The sequence below is a fragment of the Mauremys reevesii genome, linkage group 20, assembly GCF_016161935.1.
Source record: "Mauremys reevesii isolate NIE-2019 linkage group 20, ASM1616193v1, whole genome shotgun sequence".
Taxonomy (NCBI): Eukaryota; Metazoa; Chordata; order Testudines; family Geoemydidae; genus Mauremys; species Mauremys reevesii.
In genome coordinates, this window is record NC_052642.1 from 11,869,332 (window position 1) to 11,894,342 (window position 25,011).

General features: G+C 42.3%; 1 protein-coding gene and 1 long non-coding RNA gene across 5 annotated transcripts in view; one reads left to right on the plus strand and one right to left on the minus strand.

The window, feature by feature from the left end:
- Window positions 1-25,011, plus strand: part of LOC120387409 — a 105,603-nt gene that overhangs the window by 41,122 nt on the left and 39,470 nt on the right. The window lies entirely within an intron of this gene.
- The window catches only part of CALN1 (calneuron 1), a 283,840-nt gene continuing 267,950 nt past the window's right edge, over window positions 9,122-25,011 (minus strand). For all 4 annotated transcript variants that reach the window (XM_039508117.1, XM_039508118.1, XM_039508119.1 and 1 more), the window contains one exon: window positions 9,122-16,871. In XM_039508117.1, coding sequence (XP_039364051.1) covers window positions 16,744-16,871 — 128 coding nt within the window. In that variant the 3' untranslated portion in view covers window positions 9,122-16,743. The remainder of the gene's footprint in view (window positions 16,872-25,011) is intronic.

The window sequence follows — 25,011 nt, forward strand, 5'->3', positions numbered from 1 at the left end:
TTCTTACTCTTCATCCGTCAGTCAGTAATCAATCCATGCCTCTAGCATTTAAATGTAGTTGTATTGCTTAGTTACCAAGGTGATGGATGCCTTCTGTTAGTCCCTTGCATTTATAGTTATTCACCTTTTGATGTAGCCTCATCCCACTTCATTGCAAGCCTATAAGATGACCAAATATCTCTTAAGCTTTAAACTTGAGTTATAAAAACAAATCCACTTTAATTTTCAATGACCATTTTCTGCAATATTACTGTATACATAACTTGGAGACCAGTGGAGTCTAAAGAAATCCCGAAGTGATAAGTGTTTAAGAACCATCTTTAACAACATAGAGATTTGCAATTATGTAAATAAATGCTGCAAATTATAATTGCTATTGACAAGCCATCATGTGTATGCAATCGTTACATTCAAAGTGTCTAATGAATACTTACTGCGCAAGGCATACAAAGGGGTTATTTATCCTAAATAAAGACTGATTATTTTACTGTAGTCTATAGTGCTTTTTTCCCCTTAATGTACAGTAGAACCTCAGAGTTACAAACCACTCAGGAATGGAGGCCGTTTGTAACTCTGAACTAAACGTTATGGTGATTCTTTCAAAATGTTACAACTGAACATTGACTTAATACAGCTTTGAAACTTTACTCTGCAGAAGAAAAATGCTGCTTTTAATCATCTCAATTTAAATGAACAAGCACAGAAACAGTTTTCTGACAGTGTCAAATCTTTTTTAAAACTTTACTTCTGGTTCCAAATGAAGTGCATGGGTGACTGGTCAGTTCGTAACTCTGGGGTTCTACCGTAGTAATGCTTTGCCCCTCTGTACAAACCCGAAACCATGAAAGGGAAGATCTGGTACACTTCTGAAGTTTCCTCTGGATTTATTAGCTTGGGCAGATTCCATACTTTTGACAGAACGTGCACTTTTTTCACTTAAATTCTTATTTTGTGTCTTCCATTTTAACTTAAGCCTTGAAAGCAGGGGTCGGCAATCTGTGGCATGCGTGCCAAAGGCGGCATGCGAGCCGTTTTGTTTTTTTTCTGGCACACTGCTGCCAGCGAGGGTTCTGGCCGCCGGCCCCTTTCAGCCCACTGCTGGCCTGGGATACCAGCCGCTGGCCCCCGCTCACCTCGCTTCTGGTCTGGGGTTCCAGCCGCCCGGCCCCCTGCCAGCCGGGGTCCGGGCCTCCGGCCCTGCTCAGCCCTCCTGCCAGCCTGGGGTACTGGCAGCCAGCCCTGGGCTCTGCTCGTGCCTGGTCCCAGCACTCTGCAGCCCTTATAAAAAATTGCACTACAATTAGCTTAAAACCTTTTGTATATTACAGTAATCATTAAAACATGTATAATGTTAATTGTTTCATCAAACCTAAGTAGTTGTACTTACGTGACTGTGCTTAATATGTGTTTTGGATGATTTACCTTCTAAAAAAATCTTGCATGTTTCGCACTGCCAGAAAGGTGCCCCCCAGCTTAGAACCACTGCACTAAACTAATAAGATCTGCATTTTAATTTAATTTTAAATGAAGCTTCTTAAACATTTTAAAAAACCTTGTTTACTTTATAACTAAACTAAACTATTGTTCTATGTATATTATAGACTTCTTATAGAGAGAGACCTTCTAAAAAACATTAATCTATTACTGGCACGCGAAACCTTGAATTAGAGTGAATACATGAAGACTCGGCACACCACTTCTGAAAGGTTGCCGACCCCTGCTCTATAGACAGACATGCATATGCATATGTGCAGACTCGGTTCTATCCACTAATCTCAGTGATTGTGAAATTCTGTCCAGTAAACTCTTCATATAGATTTCATGTTTTGACAGAAATCACACATCCTTTCCAGTAAAAAGCACTGTTCAATAGTATACAACCAATTCTGTCTCTGAAATTTACTCTTTTTTATGTAATTGTGGCACTGAGGAGCATAGTTGTAACTTGCTAAAATGCGTGTTCTGGATTTGAATAGGATTGAATGACTGGCTTATGCCCAGGGATTAAAGCAACACCCATAAGAATCTTCAGCAGTTCTTTATAATTATAGCTGGTCTTTATATCCTCTCTCGTGGGATCCATTAGTACCATTAAGCAAAGAGAGTCTGGGTGAGAGAGCGCTGTAAGTGCTTTGAGGTGTACAGGGCAAAGTGTTATAGGTGGACAATACCTGTACATTGATGATTGGATCATATTGGGGTACTACTCCAGCTTTGATTACTTTACTCCATCTTTAGCTCCCAGGCAGTTAGCAGCAACAGGTGTACTAGGGGGTGATATAAATATGGTAGGAACCCAAAGCTTTCTTTGGGATTGAGACCCCACTGTGCTGGGATACTGTACAAATATAGAAAGGAATCTCTGCCTCTGAAGATGTACCATGTAAAGGCACAGGCAAAAAGAGGAGGAGGTAAGGATAAGCTGTTCAAGCAAATGATTACGGTGAAGAATTGATATTTCTGGGTAGCACTAGTTTTTGTTTTGAGAGTGGTGGTTTTGTAGGGTTTTTTGTTTGTTTGTTTGTTTTTAAATTTTGGTTTAAACTTGGGTCAGAGGTAGGGGTTAGGAGGAGAGACCCAATCATCGGGCTAGGTTTTGTAGGGATTGCATAGGGTTCCCAGCTGGATAGTTTTTGTGCTGCCCTGCTGGTTAAAAGATTTAATGTGCCAGGTTATTTTTTTTCCTACTTGGGACAGTCTAACTGTCCCACGATTTACACTCCAGTTAGCCTGCACTGCAGCACCACATTAGGGTAAGGTAAGAAAGTGATAACCTACGCTGTGTATGAGAGGTTAGTTTATTTTGTTTTTAAATGGTTCTCTACAGCTAATTACTAAAATGTTTTTGTTGACACTAGGACCTGTTTTCTTAGTGAGGGGTGGCCACTGGCTGGTTTTCTGCATCGTGGAGGTGGCAACCCCCGTATTCCACCACAGGAGTCTTAAGGAGGTTAAGATTGCGACTCTTTGGATGTTATCAGTGCTTTTCCCATGTGTAAGAAAGTGTCTGGAAAAAGCAGGGAGATGTTTAAGGCAGAAGCTTGCTGATGGAGTCAAGGCACGGATCAGCATTGTGTTAGGTTACTAGACCGGCTAGATAGAGTGGCTGAACTCTTCAGTCTCTGAAAGGTAGAACCAGAAAGTTTGTGGTTGATGTGGGAGTGGAGGAGGAAGCTCGTGGAGGGTGGGGACTGTTAAGGTGGTCATCTTCATAGTTTATCTCAGCAGCAGCATTTTGAATGGACTGGAGTGGAGCAACGCCAGAACAGAGGCGGTTGCAGTATTCAAGATGTGAAATGACGAGGAGGGGAAAGGCCGGATTTTAGAGTAATTGTGGAAGAGGAAAAGCAGCAAGATTTAGCAATGGCTTGACCAAGTGGGTCAAATGAGAGAATGAGGTCAAAGATGACTGCCAGGTGAGAGGCCTGAGTAGTAGGAGGATGGTTGTAGCATCCGAGTTGATAGACAAAGGGATAGTTAGGGAAGGGGGCAGCAGCTTGAGCATAGTGGTTTCATTTTTTTCAGGTGAATTTTAAAATATGGGGAAAGAATTCTATGAAATCAAAGTAGGAGCACTGGGCTTAGAGCTGTATGAGGAAAGCATGTGTGATATATAAAGTTTTGAGTGCATTGGGGATGAACAAAATCCTTCTATTTCCCCCCTCCCCCCCAGCCCACAAATTAGCTAGGCCGACAGATGTAAGATAGATCAAGACAGGAATCAGGTCTGATGCTATGAAGGACCGCTGACTTCCATTTAATAATCGCATGCAAATCATGTGTAGGTACCTAAGATACGTACTTGCATTTACAATTGTAATAGTACGTGGAAAATAAGGCCTACAGGTGTGGGTACTTTTACCATTGGATATAGGTATACACTTAAGGTTTGGCCCTAATATATATGGCAGGCCTAGCTTAATTACTTATGCCTACTATCCATGACTTATTAAAATAATCAAGCCCAGGTAGATGAGTATTATGCACCTATAATTGTGTTCTCCTATAGTGACTTTCCTCTTCAAACTCTAAAGCACTTGAATTACAGTCCTCACAACAACTCCATGAGGCTTGTAAGGATTGGTCTATTTTTCAAAGTGATAATCTGAGAGGTTAAAGTCCTGTCTATTGTAGGATTTTATACTGCTACCCATCATTTTAGTATCTGAGTGTCTCCCACATCAAATTGATACAATAGTCCCTAGTGGACTGTATAGAATCCCTGGCACGTCTTCCTTTTTGGGGTAAAACCTCTGCCTAGGGTAGGGATTTCTCTATTTAATTTACCTCTATTGTTAAGGGTGATTTGTTTCAGTTTTTGGTTGATTAGCGTTTTTTGGGGCATAAGGGGAAAAAATGACGTCTCTGGAAGAGTTGGCTAAACAAGCCAAGAATCCAGACTCTCTTCCAAGCATGCTCCCTCTGCCTGTGTTCTTATTATGTCTGCCCAGTTAATACAAACTATTTAATTTGTAAACTTCAGTTTCTGAAATCAATTTATAGCCTTTAAAGTATTTGGGATCATAAACTCTCTCAGGCCTTTCACGTAGCAGCTCAGATTTTTGGAGCTGTTGTAGTAACAATGAAGCTTTCCTGCCAAGCAGGTTAATGACTCATCGTTCTGTTGAATGTGAAGGCTGCTTCCCTGCTACTGTACCCATTAACGATTTTGTCAGTGCCATTCCTGGGTCTTTACTAAATGATGCTCCAGATTTGGAAATGGCTGGTTTTTTTCATCCAAATACAACCGCATGAGTGAATGCTGCTTCCCTCCTGATCAGGAATCGAATGTTTGCGAATGCACTTCAAGGAAAGTACAGGACTGGGTCTCTGAGCAGTAATTGCCTGTCTGTTCGCTTTATGGCAGGGGTGTGGACAGCTGCAAATGCTATGAAACTGAATCAGTTATGCAAGAAATCAGGATTACAAAGACCTAAATATGACATGAAGTGAACAAAATTACATGGCGATGCAGCAGTGGAAGTACAAAAAGTTACATTCTTAGTCCCATGTTTATGGTGGTAATAAAAAAAAAAAAAAGTAATTTGTTCATATTCTATCTAAGCTCCTCATTGTGCGTGTGAACATGTTTTTTTAAATGTAGATAAGCAGATGCTCAGGTTGCTGGCATCATTCCAGAATTCCTACGGCAGCCTCCCTCTGTCCTGTTACGCCAGGTCATTAGATGATCTTCACCAAACGTTTAGCAGTACTGAGTGGAGCTGATGGGGAGAGATGCCTTAGCTATTCCATTCACATCTCTTGCTGAGCATGCAGATGAGTTTAATTTATGTTTAATCAGCCTCTGCAAACAGCAATCACTTGAGAGCCTTTCCACGTAACGTGCAGTGATTACCCTTATTATAGTAGTACAGTTCGTACCACTATAGTTAAGGGTCTCTCAGCCTTTCCATTATAAATCCTTATTCTGGGGAGTTTTGCAGCCTAACTGTAAAAATGCTTTTGCAGGCTGGCACTTGACATAGTGCATACAAGGGCACAAGCTCTTTTAGATTCATCAGGAGGTGGCTCGTTAGCAGTACTTACCTTGTTTTCCTGTAGCCGTACTGCAGTGTCTCCTTTCTGCGTGTGCCAAATCTCACGGGCTTCCTGTTCGGTGATCTGTAGGATTTTTGCCTAAGGAGTCAAATCTTGCTTAGGCTAGGGACGAATATGGCCCATAGAAATTTAATCCTTGAAATATCCCTGAGGCAGAGATTTTTACCCACGGCCACAGAGCGAGAGTCGGTGCTGATGCTAGGAGATGAACTTACTGTCTGCAGGCTGCTTGGTGGTAGCAGTTGCCAACCATGTAATTACAAAATATACTTGTTTGTTTTTAAGGCTATACACACATCTTGTAAATATTTGGAATACTAAAGATTTGTCCAACTATCTTTTTGTTAACCTTCAACTCTCTCATTTTATTAATAAGCTTCTGTTTTTAAAAAGTAATAATGTGATCTGCTAGTGCCTAACATCTTGAAATTTGCCAATTGTTCTTACCCTGTGCTGTTAGAGAAACACTGTAGCATCTTTGTTGGAGTACAAAATAACGTTTTATTATGGCAAGATTACTTAACTTGCTCACTTGACAACCGCAACTAGGGAAGATAATGGATGCAGAGATAATAAATGTTGCAATACTGTGTGGACAGGTAAAGGATGATGATTTCAGTTAACTGCATTTTCCTTTCCTTGGAGCTACCAGATTTTGACGGATTTAACTGAATGAATTTTTTTTTTGGTGGTTTGTTTTGGTAAGTGGGCGCAGGATTTTTGTTCCACCTCAGATCTAAATGATAATAGCTATTTATTATTGGTCATCTTTATAGCCACTTGTAAAGCTAGGCTCGAATGATCTCAGCTTTCATTCATTATACATGAGATACATTCTCCAAAAGCATCTCATTTTCAAAGCCACTCGTGGTGGACAAGTAGCAGTCTAAATGGGAATTGGGGTTAAAAGACATTTATTATAGTTGGGTCTAGGCCGAAAAGGCTGCCTATGCATAATTACTAATATATTGACATTGTAGAGTATATTTCCCAGTGCTGTATGCCAGTTGTAGGTTGGATTTATCATGTTGCACTATAATAACCCCCCTGGCCAGTATTTTTATATTCACTGTAAATCTGGTGTAATATTAGGGATTAAATAGGACACTTTTAGCCATTCAAGAATGAGCAAACTGCTATATTTTAGTAGAAGTCCATAAACAAATGGTTTTAATGCTGAGACTGCCTGGATGTTTCCTAAAGGTGGGTTATCCCAACTGTGGCATGAGAACACTGATTCACTGGAGAATGTAAAATTTGTCTCTAGTTTTGCCTGAATATCTGGGTACTACCTGTGATTAAACTCTGACTAAATCTGGGTACTGCTGAAGTCAATGGGAGTCTTGCTATTTATTTTAGTGGGAGCAGGAATTGAGCACAAGTACTATTCTCTGCTATGTTGTAAAGGTGCATTTGGTATGTCACAAATTGATAGTAAATTAATACATCTAATTTAAACTACAAACAATCCCATGCACCACTCTTAGAGGAGTTGCATTTTGATTCCAGATTTCAACTTTAAAACTTGTTGTTGTTGTAGTAGCCTGTTCAAATGACTAATGGTATTCTCTCCTCCCTGCCCCCCACTTTCTAACTCAAATAACTGGAGGGAATTTGTTCGAGTCCAGCACACTCAGAAATCACATTTGGGTAAGTGTGGGAAACTTTCAGTCCAAAGGGGAAATGCTTCAGAAATTTTTGAGCAAGTGAAAATAAGAAGGCTAATAAACTGTTTAGCAACAATAATTTATAGAAGCTGTGCTCAACATCTCCTGTAATTACTTTCTTATCAAAACATTTGTAATTTTCTAACTTCTGTGGGTGGAAGAATAAATGGAAAAAGATATGGAAGATAAATCAAAAACATTTTAATTAAAAATGTTATCAAGAGTAAGAAACAAAGAGCCAATTGAAAATGGAGGACTTGAAACTGCGCTTAATATTGAAAAGGTTTCTTTGTTGTATTAACTAGTCTTTACCAAAAAATAAATAAATATACAGCATTGGGATTGGCATTAGCAAATGAATGCTATAGATGTAAATCTGGTGGAGGAAAAGGGGGGGTAATGGACAGAGTATACGTGGGTATGTAGAAGTGTCATCTCAAAGTCCTATTCACATTGAGATTTGCTATTTGTGTAAGTGCAATAGGCCAACCAAATCATGGTGGCTTTTTATAAAGTTTGGGTCATGCAACAGAAACGGAAGTATAATGAATTAGTGGATGGATAATCATTTGTGGTAAAACTGATTAAACCTTCCAAGTTTAAGGAACATCATCCGAAAGAGCAGACTTTCGTCCAAGTAGTTGTGTAATAAATATGAACCGAGTCAGACAAATTCTGCAACTTTCTTAGTTTTCCCACCTGTTATGTAAAGCACTTTCCATGGATTAAAAAAAGGAATAAGACATTTTTCGGTAAGAGGCTTTTTCTTTTTCTGTACCAGGTGTAGTGCGTTTATTCAAAAAAATCTTTCACGACTCAGTTGTAGTTACAAGATAGATGTGAGCGAACAGCAAAACACAACTTTGTCACAAGACATGGGTGAGCAACTTCAAAAACTTATCAAATTCTAATTTAGACACCACAGATGAAGCAGTCGGGTGTCACTCCACATAGGTGTAGTTTCATTTCAGACTTTCTCACCTGTCTTTGGTAAAGAGTTAACTTGAATGCTGTTCTAATAGCTCTGGGGATAATATTAAACACTTCTAAACGGCCCTTCATCCAAAGATCTTAAACCACATTGTAGATGTGAATTAGGAGGTAGGTGAAGAAGAATTTTCAGTAAAATTTTTCAGAGTAAAACGAAGAGCAGGTTACGTGACTTCACACACCAAGGCTCCCTTCCTACAAGCTGCTTGATGGCTGCGTAGAACTTTGCTGGAGTCAGCGGGCCCTCTCAAGAATACAGGGGTTTTCCTGCCTGGAGCGGCTTGCACTATTGAAGCCTATGTAGCAGCTGGGTCAGGAGCAGAACTGAGGTCTTAGGTAGGCTCTCTGGTCTTACTACTACTGTATACATTCCTACACAGTATTCTGATCTGGACCTCACTGAATTCAGTGGTGGTCATTCCACTGATTGTGGTAGGTGTCAGATCAGGCCGTTAAGGGTTCAGGAAAGTACTGTAGTGCAACACAGTTGTAGGTCCCCTTGTCCATTTGCTTGCATCACTGTAACTCTCCTGACTGCAGGTGAATTATTTCTGACTTCTACAAAGGGGAGTTGAGCCCCCTGTTAAGCTCTATGTAACGTTGTAGCGTAGCAAGCGTCTTATCTCGATCCTAGCATCAAACTGACAGTGCCTGTATTCAGCCACAAGCGCCGTTTGTAATAACAAGCTTTATAATATGTAAATCTGTTTTCAAAGGGGAAAAAAACAAATCTTTTTTTTAATCTTCATGTATTCCTCAGAAGAAAGAAAGGGTCTCGGGCTGTATATTTTATGCAAATCTAGCTTTCTCTCATTCTTGGGCATGAATGAATATCAATGACTGCTTCAAAATGAGAACAAAAAAGAAATTTCATCCCTCGTCAAAAGAAACGAAAACTTTATTTCTATTGCATAAATAATGGTAAAATTAAAATCTTTTTTTATACACATTATATATTTACAGTGGTGTTTGGTTAGAGGAAACAGCCGGTATATATGGCAATCTGTTTTTCTTTATACACTTCTTTATACACTCAGATAACATTGTAATAACAGAGAATTTATTTCAGTTGCATGCCAAGTTCATTTATATTTACATTGGTTTGTACAAAGTTTTTTTGTTTTTTAATTATGTTAACCGTTATGCCTTTGACTTTGTGGATGGTGATTGTTCTTAATTAAAATGCCATGTCTTCAGTTAATGAGCAAAAATTATTGATTTTTAACTCTGAATGAGAAATGGAGCAGAAATAATGATGGATTGAGGTATATAAATTAAACTAGTAATGTTGGATTTCATATGGCTGAGCCACTAGGTATCAATTATTCAGGTCCTACAATAAAATGAATGTCAGGGTGCCTGATTCTGATCTCACTCCAGTTTAACTCCATTGAAGTCAATGGATTGGCTCCTGATTTCACCTGTGAGAGAAGAATCACACCCTGTATGTTCACTTTAATTGATGGGATTTGAGAGAACAGGAGCCACTGAATGAAGCAAGAACAGTTTGGCATGTCTAGACAAGGATGGCAGGAATGCTAATACTGTGTTTTAGTCTGGAAGAATATGAAAATAGCTCTTGTTTACAGTTAAAATCAAAACAGATATACAATCTGAGGGTCCTGATCTCTTAGGCCCCAATTCTGCAAACATGGGCCATGCCTAATTTTGAAATCAGTGGGGCTAATCACAGTAGTAAAGTGAAGCACATGCATAATTGTTTGCAGGGTCAGGGATTTAGTCACAGGAGGCACATGAGGAAGGGTCTGCTGTTTCAGACACAGGACTAGCAGATGTGAATCAATTTTAATAGGAATGCAGTTTAAAGGGAGGGAAAGAACAGCAGTCCTGGGGGCTGGCTATTTGTGATAACAAAGCAAAGACAGACTTTTCTCTTTAGGATCCTGTTAATGATCACTCTTGAATAGGACTGGACAGAAAAAAACAATACCAGCTTGTGAAAACTTTCAAGGTTTCAAAATCTGGTTTTGTTCTGCATGGGAACTAAACCAAAATGTTTTGAGGTTGGGTGTGTGTGTGTGACAATTGTAAAAACATCTGTTTTGAGAATGCAACCTGACCTTTTCAATCTGATGTCCTCCCTGCATCTCAGTTCTTCAAAATCTGTGTCTGTCTTTGTTTTCGTCAATGGCATGTTTTGACAACACTTTACTGAATGAGTAGAGCTGGTCAGAAAACTTTCAACAAATCAGTGATCATTATATTAGCTTCCCCCCATCTTCCCACACACTCCTCCCATTGCTACTCTTCCCCTCCCCCCCCCCACCCATCACTACTGTTACTTCCCTACAAAGGGGAATTTTCAGTGTAGCTGACCATAGGGCAGGGAGGGGAAATCATGCATTCCTAATTCTGTTCAACCTCAAGCAAAATTCCCAGGGATTTTGGCTGAATACAAGGATTTAACTGGCCCCTCTTCCTTCCAAATGAGATGGCATTAGAATTTGCAGACTTGAATTGGGAAGTCCATTCAGAGATGCTGAATATTCCTGAGATTTATAAGAAATATTTCTGGCAGAAATCTGAGTGTTCCCTTTGACCCAGAAAGTTAAAATTAATGTACGTGAATAAAAGAGAATCAATGACAGTCCTCATGAAAATGGCAGCCAAAATAGAGAGATGAAAGTGAATGTTCTCTATTAAATTCTTAGAATAAAGCCCGTTACTTTCCTAGAAACTGACAGCTCTGCCACTAGATTTCCTGACATCAGAGTAGAGTCTATTTCACTAAGATATGGCTCCTATAAGACTTGTCCCTCCATTTAAGCATGAATATATATGAGTCAAGACACTTGGTCAGACTTAAAGCTCTTATGAGATTAAGATGAACGATTTTTTTTAATTTAAGACCGCAAACTCTACTTTACCACCAGATATAATGCATTATAGAAAGCCTCATTCTTATTAATCATAACTCCTTTCTGTGGACGATCAAAATACCATTTTCCCCTGTCGCAGACCTCCATCTAAATTGGGACACTTAATTTCTTGCTTCTGAGGGACGACCGTTCTTGACAGCAGTGTGTGTACGTACATGCGCATAAAAGTTGCAGTGGAATATAAAACCTTGAATGGATAAGGGAGAGGGAACGGCATAAGTCTCCTTGTATTATGTGAGCACTTCAAACCGGAATTTCATCTATAGCATTGGAACTGTGGACAGGGGTCGCAGTCCTGTGCTGAGTTCCAGCAGGCATTCTTGGAGTTCTTCATAGGAGGCCAGAAACACACAACACACTTTAAGCATAGAAAGATTCTCTCCCCCACTAATCTAACACCTATTGACCTAATTACTGTACAGTCTTTGTTCTGGGTTTTCTGCGTTCAATCAGATCAATAACATAGACAGATGAGAGCTCACTAGGATGCTGTGACTGATAATCTTAGGATGACACATTCTTGAAATCATCTTAACTTCGGGGGGGGGGGAGGGATGACCTCCCCTCTCTCTCCCCCCACCCCCCGTAATGTAGAGTTTAGGTTGTGCAAGTGCATTACCTTTTTGATACAGTCACTAGAATACAAGGACATTGCCAGTAAAAGCCACACCAACTTCCTGACCAAACAACTTCCTGACCATTCACAGGTCCTGCCATCTAAACATCAATGTGCGAGTACACACCTAGAATACTTAGTGTGAATTGTCTGTACCCAGTCCCTCAAAATCACACTCAAATGCACAACTTTAACTCTGGCCTCAGCAAGATTAGAATAGGGTTATCTTGTGGGAGGAGTAAGAGGTAGGCTGAGAAGCAGGTGTCCTCTTCCATGTTCTGTCCCCATCTATTCTGCCACCCCAAGTCAGAGTCGCTTAGGGAGATTCTGTGCGGTGCAGAGGTGACGAGGAAGGTTAGGTAGCAGGGCCATGGTGGTAGTATTAGAGATCAGAGCTAATAAATGGGTTCAGACAGAATTCTCAGTTCTCTTGATGGGGATAAAATGTGTTGTACTGAACTCTCTATATTCGCCTAGACAGCTTGAGAAATTTAGATGATAACTTTCAGTGTGTTGGGGTTTAGAGTTTTTTTTACCCTAGGATTCATCACAAGATAACTGTTCCAGAGAGTCAACTGAATTTTCTAAGATATGTCTGGGCAAAATGCTCATTATTTCCTGACTGGTAATTGAATTTATACCCAGATTTGCTACAAGCATTCTCTTGTGGAAAGTCTTGCTGTAACCTTAACAATGGTGCGGGTACCAACTTGGTAGCAAAAGGTTAAAGAAACACAAAGCTGTCCTGCTTCCTGATCCAAGACTGTACCATAAATAAACCCCTATGAAAGCCTCAAAACATTTTTTCAGAGGTGCTGAGTGCCTAGAATTCCAACTGAAGTGACCAGGTGCTCAACGTCTTTTGAAAACCAGGATCTACCTTTTAAATGTAGAGCGTCAGGATGAAAAATATTCCTGAACCTGGCTAAAATTTCATTTTGGATCACCTAAGACCAAGCCAGAATCCTCGTTACATGGATACAGTCCCAGTTTGCCAAACCTGTAGAGAGCAGGGTAAGAAACAAACCAACAACCTCATATTCAGCTTTCTGTGAGGCTCATACGCTTAGCTGCTCAGGGATTTCCAGATTTGTTCCGTCTTCATGGAAATATTGGCAAATACCAAAATTCTCTCCAGTTATTATCAGATGGGCTTTTTCTTGTTCAGTAGTCTCCTGTTTTTAAGAAGTTTGTCCTTCAATTAGGAAGCAGTAAATCCACATGAGCAATCCCACACCACAAATTGCAGATGCCTGTAACTCTCCATTCACTAACGGACATAAGAACTGTCTAATCAATGGCAAAAGCTTAGGGCTTGTCTACACGCAGATTTACACTGGTTTGATCAAACTGATGCAATCCAAATGCATGGACACTCTCATTGGCTTAGTTTGATTTAGCTAAACCAGAATAAGTCTACACTTAAATTGAAATGTGTGTCCACTTAGGGGTTTTCCACCAGTTTAAATTAATCTGTTGAATTTCACACAGTTAGACAAACCACTGCAACCCTCCACCTAGACAAGCCCTTAGATACAAGTGTATTTGGGTCATGCATCATTCCCAGATTCTGCAAAAGGCAGGCTAAGCTTATCAGTTCTTGGCTCGAATACTGTTTGACCCCCACTAAGGAAGTTGGGCTGCATGTTCTTTAAGAAATTGTTGCATGTTTCTGTGACACTGTGCACATGTCTTGTATAGCCAGTATTGCCTTAGCTATAGCCTTTTCATACCGAATGGCAATGCGGAGCAGCCACTGAAATTCCCATGGAACTTGTAGTGTCGCGGTGGTGGAGTGAGTGACGGATGTGCAAAACATGCCCACGTGCAGTAGTTAATAGTACTAAACATGCAGTACTGTGTGCCTGTATTTTGGAGGGCAGGATTTATCCCACTCCTGTTGCATGCCAGGCTCCCCTCCGTGTGGGAATGAGAACAGAGCTTTTAACTGTGGTTGAGGATCAGTTTTCAAAGTCAAATTCCTATTTATGTATCAAATGTTACGTGGCTTTGGATTTCTCTAATTCTAAGTAACTGACCAAGAACGGAAACATGTTTTTGAGTCCTTTTATGTAATCTAATAACATTCCAGTAGTAACAATTTAATATTTATGCTGAACAATATGAAATTACAACCCTGTTTTTATGTAAACTAAAACCTAAAGAACACCCACTGAAATCCATGCATTGTTTTCAGGAATTGGAGATGATTAAAATCACTGAGACTTGCCAAATGCTGGTGACTTTTTTGTTTACTATTACTATACTGATCAACACACCCATGTTGAGCCATTAATGTACCCAGAGCCAAGTTTTCTCAGGCAAAACTCGCACTGATTTCAATGGGAGTTTTGTACCAGAGGGAAGGGTCTTGCTTTGGCCCCAGTGATCTAATCCAGCTCCCCAGGAAGCTGCACTGGGGGGCTGGGTCAGGCCACGACTGAACGCTTGTCTCCAGCTTCAGTTGCTCTCCGTGTGGAACACTGGTTTCTAACTTTCAAAAGGCACCAATATGGTCCGTCAACTAGGAATATTAAGCAAGAAGTGTTAAGCCTCCAGGCAGTAACTGCAAATTGTTAATAAACATCACCCAGTGATAAGTAGTGTTGATGCTGTGTTCCGATGATGCCACTTTCATCATGCCCCTGAGACGTGAAACTGTCATCCACATTTACGGCATCAAGATCTCAATGCTCATTAGTCGACTAGGTCTGTCGGGTCCCTTACAGAAAGCCTTTAACTCTATCTCTGTTCCCTAGCAATGAGACGTATGTGTTTAGAACTCTCCCAGGATTTGATTTTGTTTGAAGTCCGTTCCTGTCCCATACTGTATGTAAATCTCTCCTTCTGGGAGAAAGAATGCTTCTCAGAGAATATTCTACTCATTGATCCAATTTTAGCCACAGTAGAACAGAAATGAAGTGTGTGTTGTGTCGTCCTGAAACCTAAGCAGAAAAATTGCATGGTTGCTTTGAAAAAGAAAGTTGTCTTGCTCAAAAACAGGGAAAAGATGGATGACGAAAAGTTTGTGGATTTAGGCTTGAAACGGTGTGGGGGAGAGGAATGCAAATCCATGCCAGATATTGAACACATCCACTGTGAATGGCTGAACTGTCTGTAGATGGGGGAGGAGGCAGAAGAGGAAGGAATGTTTCCATTGTGCTCACTTTCTAATCAGACCTAATAAAAATATGCATTACATATAACCAAAAGACATGACATTAGTTTTCAGGACAGATTAGGGTTTAAGAGGCTTGGCTTCGTTGTAGGGGGGAGAGAAGGCATGAACCATGCTGTGTCTCTGCAGTGATTCTGGCTGGCACACCCAAAGTTCCACTGAGAGTCTAGGGGAAGTGTATGTTGGAGATGAAGCTCCGCCTCCCTTTGAAAAGGTGAAGCATATGCTCCTTGGCCCCACTTTCACAGTGACACTTTCCACCCCCTTGGGGGCATCTAATGTAGCTGGCAGCACTAGACTCCAGCACTCTTATGGCTCTATCCCTACTCTCAGGTATCTAAAGAAATACACCCTCTGCCTTCTCTCCTCCCCAGACACACTGTCCATTTGACAATAGCAGGTGACTTTCCCCCATACCTCATACCCAGATGACGCAAGGATCGTTCAAAGCTAAATGCAGGATCATGCCTCGTTTAAAAAAATAAAAATTCCATACTTGATCCTGGCATCAAGCGTGCGTGGTCCTTGCACTCTTCCCAGTACGTGTTGTACCTTTTTGACTACATAACTCCCTGATCTTGTTTATGCCGCTCGTGAAAAATCTCTTCCAGGAAAAATGAGTAACTCTCAGGATCTGAACGGCTGACATGCTATGCACCATATGGCAGTATTTTCTAGTCTGAGCTCTTCCACTGCTTGTTGCTTTCTGCTTTTCAGTTTTCTCTCCCATGAGCCTACACACGAGGGCGAAAACTGCCCCTGATAAGAGACAGAACAGTCGAATGATCAAAAACGAACAACACCAAAAAGTCAAAGGTGCGAGCGACTATATATAATTTTTTTTTTTAAAGGAGGTGCCTAGCACAGAGACTTCTGATACCTCATTTCCATAACAAGGCATGTGATTGGAGCCAGGACTCAACAAATATTATTTTATCGGAAGAGTTCTTCTATGATTTTGGTGTCTGAGAAGCTTGTGCAAGACAAATTTAGAGCAAGGGCAAAAGCGAGTTTGATTGAAAACAAGTGACATTTGATGCACAGATGGAGCCAAATATGATGATCTTTAATTGATAGCGCTGGTTGCAGACTCAGTAGGAAGACTGTGCACAGATTTTTAAAATGCCCATGTGCTAAAGCAAGCTTTTTTTTAAAAGCCCTGATTGAAACAGAAAAAATCGCACAAAGTGCTTCCCCACCCCCAATCTTGTGTCAAAGGTGGGTTTAAAAACAAAAAAATAGAAATTGCACAATACTAGCAAATTTTCCTTTTTTAACATTTGAAAATACTATACAAGGACTTTCTAGCTCCCCTCCACTGCCATAGACTTGAGGGCACAGTCGTAAGGGAAAATGTAGCAAAGTATGTGAAGTAAAACTGTATTTGCTTGTGGCTACACTATGATCGACTTCCTAGGAATGTAGAACTCCTGGAAAGCTGCTCGAAATAGTCTGTTGGCCCCTAGGTTAAAAGACAGCCCACAAAAATAGCTCGTGAGGCTGCGCTTCTTCAGAATCACAAAATATAACTCTGGATGAAAGTGAGTCCTCCACGTTGCCACCGCTGTTTTGAAGCAATAATTCAGGACTCCTGTACGTTTATTGCATTAGGAAACTAAACCATTAAAGCATTAAGACAGCCCTTTTATGTCCCTGCCAAGAGGATGTAGTTGATTCACAAGCCATATTACACTGCTGGCCTCGGGTTCCTTGTCGACTGGTTCTTTATCTGCCCGCCTTTTATTTCCCCTTTTCAAAGTTGATTGAGGAAAAAGTTCACCCGTTGGCATGCGCATGCATGGTTAGTTTGGTTCACAGTGTTATGGTGAAAGGCTATTCCATGCCGCTCCGGAGGATCTGGTTGGCTGCAATCAACATGACACTTATAATAAAGGCCATGGCAAATGCACATATAAGGCTCTTCCGTACACAGGTCTGTCTGTTCTGTTTCTGGGAGTGAACTAAAGTGGGAGGGGAAAAAATAGAGAAGGTAAAGATGAGACACTCTTACAACTGTAAGTATTTAGTCTTTCACCAGTTAGTCTTTGCATTGTAATAAGCACTTAACATCTCTTGCATCTGTAACCCCTCTGCAAAAAAACCCATATCAATTGAATTTTACCCCAATAATGTCACCCTTTTCACTGGTCTGACTTTGAATGGTTAAACCTCTAGCCCATTCCTTTGAGATTACCCCCAGACTCCAGACAGCCCCAGTTGTTTGATTTCTGATTAAGAAAAAGTTGCATTTCCATAAAGATTTCCACCCCCGGATTTCCATACCAGTAATTTAAATTCTCCACTGTGCACTTCAAAGGGAGACTGAACCAATTGTTGCCCGATTCTGGCACATACTAAATACAAAGGGTAAATTCAAGCCCTCTTATTCTCAATACAGAGTGGTCACCAGGTATCCTAGCACCATCCCAGTTTATTTATTTCTTTTATAGTCCCTAGAGAAACATTGGAACCTTTGCTTGGATTCAATATTTAGGGCATCTTTCTGCCAGTGCAGGATTTGCGTGCTCGCAGTGTATTTTCTAGTGCTTTGTCTGAAATGGCTTGTAAAACAATCAAGTGATCCATTCTCATTGTATTCACCCTGAAGGTTCACTGACTTCACCTGTTGCTCCTAGTTAAAATGCCTTTGTATCATCCTAACCCACTGCTGTCTCCTCTTGGCATTGAAACACTGTTTACAAGTATTAGAAGGGTTTAAATTTACTGCTGTTTAACCAAAGAACTGACCATCTCTTTAGTCCTTTAGATATAGCTCCATTAATCTTTCCTTATAAATCACTTGTGTTGGTTTTGACTGGAAAGATGTAGCCAAATTGGAAGGGATTCAGAAATGAGGTGCTCGGAACTGAGCAGAGTATTCCAGATGCGGTCTCATAAGACTGTGCCCAGTGGCCATGGTTAAATATGGTGTAATCACTTCCAGGAAGCGCATTTAACGTTTTCAGTGGCCAGGCAAAAGGAGACCTATTGAAAAGGAAGCCTTACAGAACAGACGGAAAACGTCTCTAAATATCCTGTAGAAAAGCGGGAGTATCGGCTACCAGTCAAAATACAATATTCAAAGTCAGGAGCTGTGGTTTTGTTTTTTAATCTCTACCACTGGCTCGCACTGTGACCTTGCACAAGCCAGTGTTCCCCTCCAGGCCTCCGTCTCCCCATCTTGCAGGATTATTGTAACAATTCATATTTGGCAAATGCTTAGGGAGCCTCTGCTAAAGGGCTATAGCAACTCGGCGTATCTTTAAGTCCATTGTTGCAGGAAGTATGAACTCTGTCTTATCTGTATGTGCTAGGCAGCCAATAGTTCTCTTATTTTGGTGTGTGTAGGGGAGAGGGAGAGGGCATAGCTGATTGATTATGGAAAGCACTGACTTACTGCTAGTGATTATAAACCTTCTCCATAACAACCATGGTAATCACTAAATTTTGATATGGCTCCCCCTCCGCTGCTCCCCCATCCCCTAGTTATACCATGGACATGAAGTTGCTGCCTCCACAGGCAGTCAGACTGGTAATGAGAGAACCTCAAATGACTGAGATACTGTTCCAGTGTTGACAAACATCTGAGGAGCAGAAGAGTCTCTGAACATCTCAAGTCTGGAAAGCTTGGGCTGGTGGTTTCATGAGAATGGGTTTTCTTTCACAATACCCTGCCCTTCTGGTTCTGATGCCAGCTGGAAACTGACTATCCAAAGGCATGCAGAAAGCGGGGTGGGGAAAGCTGTTCAGAACCGTCAGGGAGCTCCAGAGATTAAATTCTGAGTGTTAGCGTTTCTGCCTCACTTTTGTAAGGGGGTAAGGACGTTTGATTTATAACACCCGTGTCCATATCAATGACACTTCGGTATGGCCTTACTCCTTCTCAAAATGTGGTATTTTGATTGAAATGGCTGTTTCTTTAGCAGCCTTTTTTCCCTAGGTCAGAGAAACCAATAGGGGAGTCAAGTAAGTTCCATGCAGAGAAAGTGTAAAAATCCCCATTGTGGCAGTTTGTATACTGTTCTGGTGCATAAAAAAAAATAAAATAAAAGTAAATAAATCCTGACTTCTAGCCTGTACCTTTCCTATTCTATCCTCCCACTGTTGCTTTCTTCCCTGGGTGGTGGGTTTTAAGAAAAAAATATTTTTTTTACATCTAATACTGATTCATTATTTTATGCCTAAAATACTGCCATTTCCAAAATCTACTTAAGATACAGGGCCTAAATTTGTGGGTTCTCCCCCCACTTCTGAAAGCTTCCTCTAACGAAAGGACAAAATGCAAAAATTCACTGTCAACCGTAATGGCCTAACACAGTTCCTGCAGAATAGGATCATACGCTCTTGCCAGTGACAACAATCTGAGTTTGGGGTGCCTGAGTCCTGGAGGACTGGTCCCTATGGCCAGCATTATACTTTTTGTGATAATGCTGCTTTCTCATGTGCAAAGGCTACAAGGAAGTGAGAAATCAGTGAGCTTTTGTTGTTCGATTGTGACAGTCAGTCTATGCAAGTCTCTCTAGTTTTTAATCTTCTGATGAACCAGCCTTCAGAAGTTGTGCTTCTAGGTAGCAAGCTTAAAATGAAGTTATTCCTATAATTTCCATCGCGAGAGGGCTGCAGTGTAATTCATCTTTAATGATAATGGTTTAGTGAGACATTATAATTGGTAGAACTTGTATGCAAGGTTAACATATAATAAATTACAGTTCATGCTCTGTTGGAATACCAGAGACTATACTTTAAGAAGGCTCCTCAGTACTTCAGTTGAGAAGAGTATATGGCCCAGTGTCTAAATGAAACCAGAACTGCTGAATAATTTCACTTTACAGCCCCTTCTGATTGTCTGTCTGGAGTCAATATAAGACCATGATCCACGTGCTGTATATTTTATCAGCGAACAGTGCACACAATGAATGTTTATGGCACTGGAAAGATTTCATTACTTAAAGCAGAGGACTGGGAGGCAGGAGACCGGTGTTTCACTCCCTACGCTAATACTGACTCACTAGGAGGCCTTGGGCACTGGGGAGATGTTTTTCAAAAGTGGCCTCTAGTTTTCAGGCCCATAGGTTCTCTTTTCTGAGGTGTTGAAGCAGAGTAGTTGCAACGTCTGCTGATTTCAATTGGAGCAGGAGGTGCTCATCAGTAAGTGGAAAATAAGCAGCTGAGATTCATGGCATCTCAAGGTTCGGGGCATTTTTTTTTTTAAATGTGGGCATTTGCTTCTCAGGCTCGGCTTCTTCATCTATAAAAGGGAGATAATTTGCCTAACGAGGGGCTGTAAGGGTTAAAGACTTTATTTAGTAGCATTTCTACACTTAAGAATGCACTTTGGTTTTCACATGGCTGAAAGAAAAAGTGAGCTAGTGCAAATTATGGGTATGTCTACGCAGCAAAGAAAAACCTGCGGCTGGCCCATGCCAGCTGACTCTGGGCTTGGGTGGCAGGGCGGTTTTCAAGTCCAGAAGTCTACACAGCAATGAAACAGCCCTGCAGCCTGAGTCGGTTGGCACAGGCCAGTTGCAGATATCTGTCTACACAGCAACAATGCCCTATGTGTATTTGGTTTTAGAGATGGACCTGATTTCTCTTCACCTATGGGGATGTTTGGATCTCAACTTTTTTTCTGTGCATGCATCCATCTGTCTGTCCATCCGTCCCTTTTATGAAGTTGGATACTTGGTCCCAGGACACACACAGCAGCTAGGTGTCTAGTTCCTGCTGACGATGCTGCTGATGATGGAGGAAAGATTCAAATGGCACAAAAGGAACTCTCATTCAATCTATATACTTGGTTCAGTATTGTTTAGATTAAACATCCAGTCGCATTAACTGCACTGCTTTGGTGAAGTACTCAGCAATGTGCCACAAAAAGTATCGAGGAGGAAATGTACATGCAATTTTTTTGTGTTTTTAATTTGAACAGATGCGAGAGAAATGAGTTTAAACCAAAGTCTTTATGAAAAAGTGTGAGTGATTGATAAACCACACAATCCCTCTGGCATTTTGATGAATGCATACTGCAAAATTCTTACACTCTCTAGCAACATTGTATCCTGCATGTGAAACTTTTTGTGAAGTCCGTGGGAGTTCTGTTAGAGGAATGGCTGCAGAATCAGGCTGAAGGAAATGTTTCAAGTAATCTGGTGATGTAGCTGTGCCGCTAGTGATAATGGCCTTGCAAATGCTATACTTACTAATCGACATCTACACTCAGGGTATAATAGTTGCAAAGTGGGGTATGTGAGTCTGATCTTGCAAACCGCAGTAAAGCTCAGGAGCAATCCCATAGAAGTTGCGTGGAAATAACTAAGATCAGAAGCAGGCCTAGGATAGCGAGTATTCTGATATTTTTCCTGTCTGCCTACTTCTCTTGTCTTGGTTCTTATATTGTGCATCACTGTATTTCAGCCCCTTGTATTCATTTTAATAGAAAAATGTCATACTGAATGTATATTATACAAATGAGCAAGATTATTTCATGCTTCTCACTGATGTGATGAGACAGTATTTGGGTGGTCACAAATAAGAAATCCTATGCACCCCAGCACACTCTATGCTTGCCTAGCTGCATTTCTCTTTAGAAAGGGAGACAATCAACAGGACTGTGTGTTATCTAGAACACTGGCAAATGAAAAAAATTGGTTCATCAATAAGTTTGCAACATGCTTAAAATCTGTGGAACATTTTATTTGATATACGAGTAGCAGGAACTTAGTTTGTTGGATTTTGAACTTATTGGGGCACAAACAAAATCTTCCATTTCCATCTCCAAAGAATAAATCATTGGTGATTCACTGTGGGCCTAAATTATTCCTGCACTGCATACTGTACACTGTGTTGCTGGGGGAGGAGAGGAAGAAAAACAGTTTCATGAATCATGCATAAGAGTCCCTTCACTAATCACAAGGTAGCTGATCCTGAGAGGTGCTGAGTCTAATGGAGTTGTGTGTGCTCAAACTTTTCATCTGGTCAGGGCCAGATCCTGAATTCAGCTGGGAGGAGGAACCCAGGGCCCCAGTTTTCCTTATGGCAGGCTCCTCTGTGCAAATGGTGTGAATTCCTGCCCTGCTTGACAAAGGGAAAGCTGCCACCTTGTACAAAATTGCTCTCAGAGACAACCTATTATAATATAATCTTCCTGTAGCTTTGATCTGTCTACTCGCAAGAGTTGTGTAATGCAACATAACCCCCACTGAGCTACAATGCCTACAGCTGTGATGCAAAGCAAGGGTTTTGAATGCAGCTGTGGCAGCCACCGAGCTGGCCAATGCCATTCTCTAGGAAGACGATTTGTGTGTATAGAGGTTCACCCCTTTCCAAAAAAGTCAAGTGGTCTTGAGCAAACTAGACAGATGGCTTGGTCCTAGAGCTTGATATTTTAAAGACCACCTCATGGGCTTTGTCCTGCCTTTATTCCAGTGGGAAAAGTCAGAGAGAAGACAGCTACCATGAATATCTAGGTGCACTGCACAGGATGCTAGGTAGAGCCAGGATAGATTCAGCTAAGAGGGGTCAGAGCTAGTCAAGCTCTACTGCCAGCCTTCCACGGCGCTCCCTGGTAAGAGAAGGCTGGGGGCTTTAGAATGAGGAAAGTCTGCATTTTACAGCAGAGACCCGTCCGTAGTGGTGTCTAGGCTCTGTACCATCATGGCTGTGGATTGTGTTTTCCTATTTGGAAGGACTGAGAGCAATGAAATCCTTTTCTTTAAGTTTGTTGGTTTTTTTGAAGTTTGTTTTCCTGGAGTTCTCCCTTCTCCACATTTCTCCTTCTCCAAAAGCATGTGTTAGCAGTGCACCAGAGACACACAGAACAGAACAGTGGCAGCAGGCAAGCAAGCAGAGAGCTCTCAGTTCTCAGATGTGTGAAAGTGGTCAGCTCAAGTGGTCAGCTCTCCCTCAGGAGAAGGAGGCTGAGTGAGAAAGGCAAAGAAGATTGAGCTAAGCTGATGCTCAATTTGAGATAAAGCTTCCTGAGAATTTAAAAGAAATTCAGATCAGAAAGAGCAAGCAGCATGGGGGTGGGGTGGGGGTGGGGGTGGGGGGGGGGGGGGGGTGGGGGGGTAGTGAGTGTGACCTGGTGTAGTTGTGTAGTTCAGGTGTGTGCTAGGCATTCATAGCATATGAGAGAAAGGGGGGCAAAGGAGCAGCAGAGAGCAGTAGCAAGAGCATGAGCTATGCAGGAGCAGCAGCCATATATGAACATCTGAATATAGGCTGACTGCTAACGAAGATGCGTGCATCTATATAACATGGGGCTCTGGATACTGGCCGGGCTCTATATGGGGAGGGTTGGAGGGAAGAGCTGTTGCAAGAGGTTGCAGGGGCAGAGAGAGACTGCAGTTTCTCTTCTGTTGGGGAAGAGGCCACAAAGGGCTAACATTGACCAAACAGAGAGCAGAGCAGCTCTGAGGAGCAGGCAGCCTCAGGCTCTACACGATGTATCATGATCTGGCTAGTGTTCTCAAGAATAAATGCAGCTAGAAAAAGCAGGAGTAGCAAATCAAAGAAAGCAAAAACAAAAAGAAAGAAATAGTAAGTGCTACTAAGCCACTGCCCTGCACTCACTGCACATGCAGGCTCTCTCGAACACTGACTTCGCAGCAAACACTGTGTAAAGCCCAGTTAGCAAACTAGCTTGCTAACTACTGCATCTGCTTCATGCTGACCATGCTGCCCCTGCCTGCTGCTGCCCAGGCCTTGCCAACGTGTGGCCACATGTGTGGCTAAAAACAGGCAAAAAAGCAGGCCACATCCACGGCTGCATCCACAATGGGGCCTGGCCTGCTCCTGCAGGCTGCTGGCTGCAATGCTACTGCAGCAACCAGCAAACCGAGGTGGAGAGGTGGGAGGGCGCGGCTCGGCCGTGGTGCTGAGCACACCTAGGTGTTGGTGTACTCTACTACTGCCTGCCAGTGCTTCACCTGCTGCTGCTCCCTGGCCCCTGTGCTAGTGGCATGTACTCTGTATGCTGCTCTGAGGTGGAGAGAGGGTGGGCAAACTACAGCCCGTGGGCATCATCCCATCATCCTGGATCCTGCCTGATCCTCTGGCCCTGCTGGCCCAGGGGCCCCCCCCCCCCCTCCTCCTCCCTCTCCCTGCCCGCAGCTCTCAGCGCGCCCGGCCCCGCGGCGGCGCAATGCTCTGGGGTGGGGGGGCTGGCTCCTCCGGGCGCCAGCAGCCTAACCTCTCTCTGTGCGGTGGCATGGGCCCCCAGCCAGCCAGCGGTGTGGCTGTAGTGCCGCCAGCACTCCAGGCAGTGCAGTAAGGGGGCAGGGGCGTTCGGGGTGGTGGTCAGGGGGTGGGGGGAGTGGATGGGGTCAGGGAGGGAACGGGGGGCGCTGTCAGGAATGAGTGGAGGGGTTGGATGAGGCGGTGGGAGGTCTGGGGGCACAGGCGACAGGGAGTGGGGTGAGTGTGGATGGGCAGGGGTCTGGGGCGGGGGGCAGGTCATGACCCCTTCCCCTAACTGGCCCTCCATACAATTTAGGAAACCTGATGCGGCCCTCAGGCCAAAAAGTTTGCCCGCCCCCAGGTGTAGACCCGTCCTAACAGTGCCATAGGGAGCTGTTACTGTCCATGTGGACACTTAGTGTGCAGCAAGCTCGTGCGCTGTAAATGTACACCCCAGCTGGTATAGACAAGGCCCAGGTTTCTTTCCCTTTGTCTGGAAATAGGTATGAAAATGAGGAGCTGACATCCTCCTGTGAACAAGGAGCAGAGACTCCTAGCTTTTGGGTGCAGCTGCTCAATTATGTCTTAATTTCAATGTCACATTTGAGGATGAAATATTTGTGTGTGTAGTGCGCAGCCATCAGCATATAGACATTCTAGTTTGTTCCCCGTGAGGTTCTTAACAGACTATCTCGAGCAGTTTGATTTAAGGCACTGCTGGGCAAGAGACTGTAGTGTAATTACGCACTGCTCTCCTTTTTGCCGTAAATTATATATGATGAGTCTTGGTTCTTGCCTCCATTCCCCTGGCCTGCTCATTAATTTCTTCTGCCCATTGCTACTGTTCTTTTAGTACAGTGCATATCCTTCTGTCTGTTAGGTATTTCTATGGCGATCTCCATACTTAGTCGCTTTTGTGGTCCC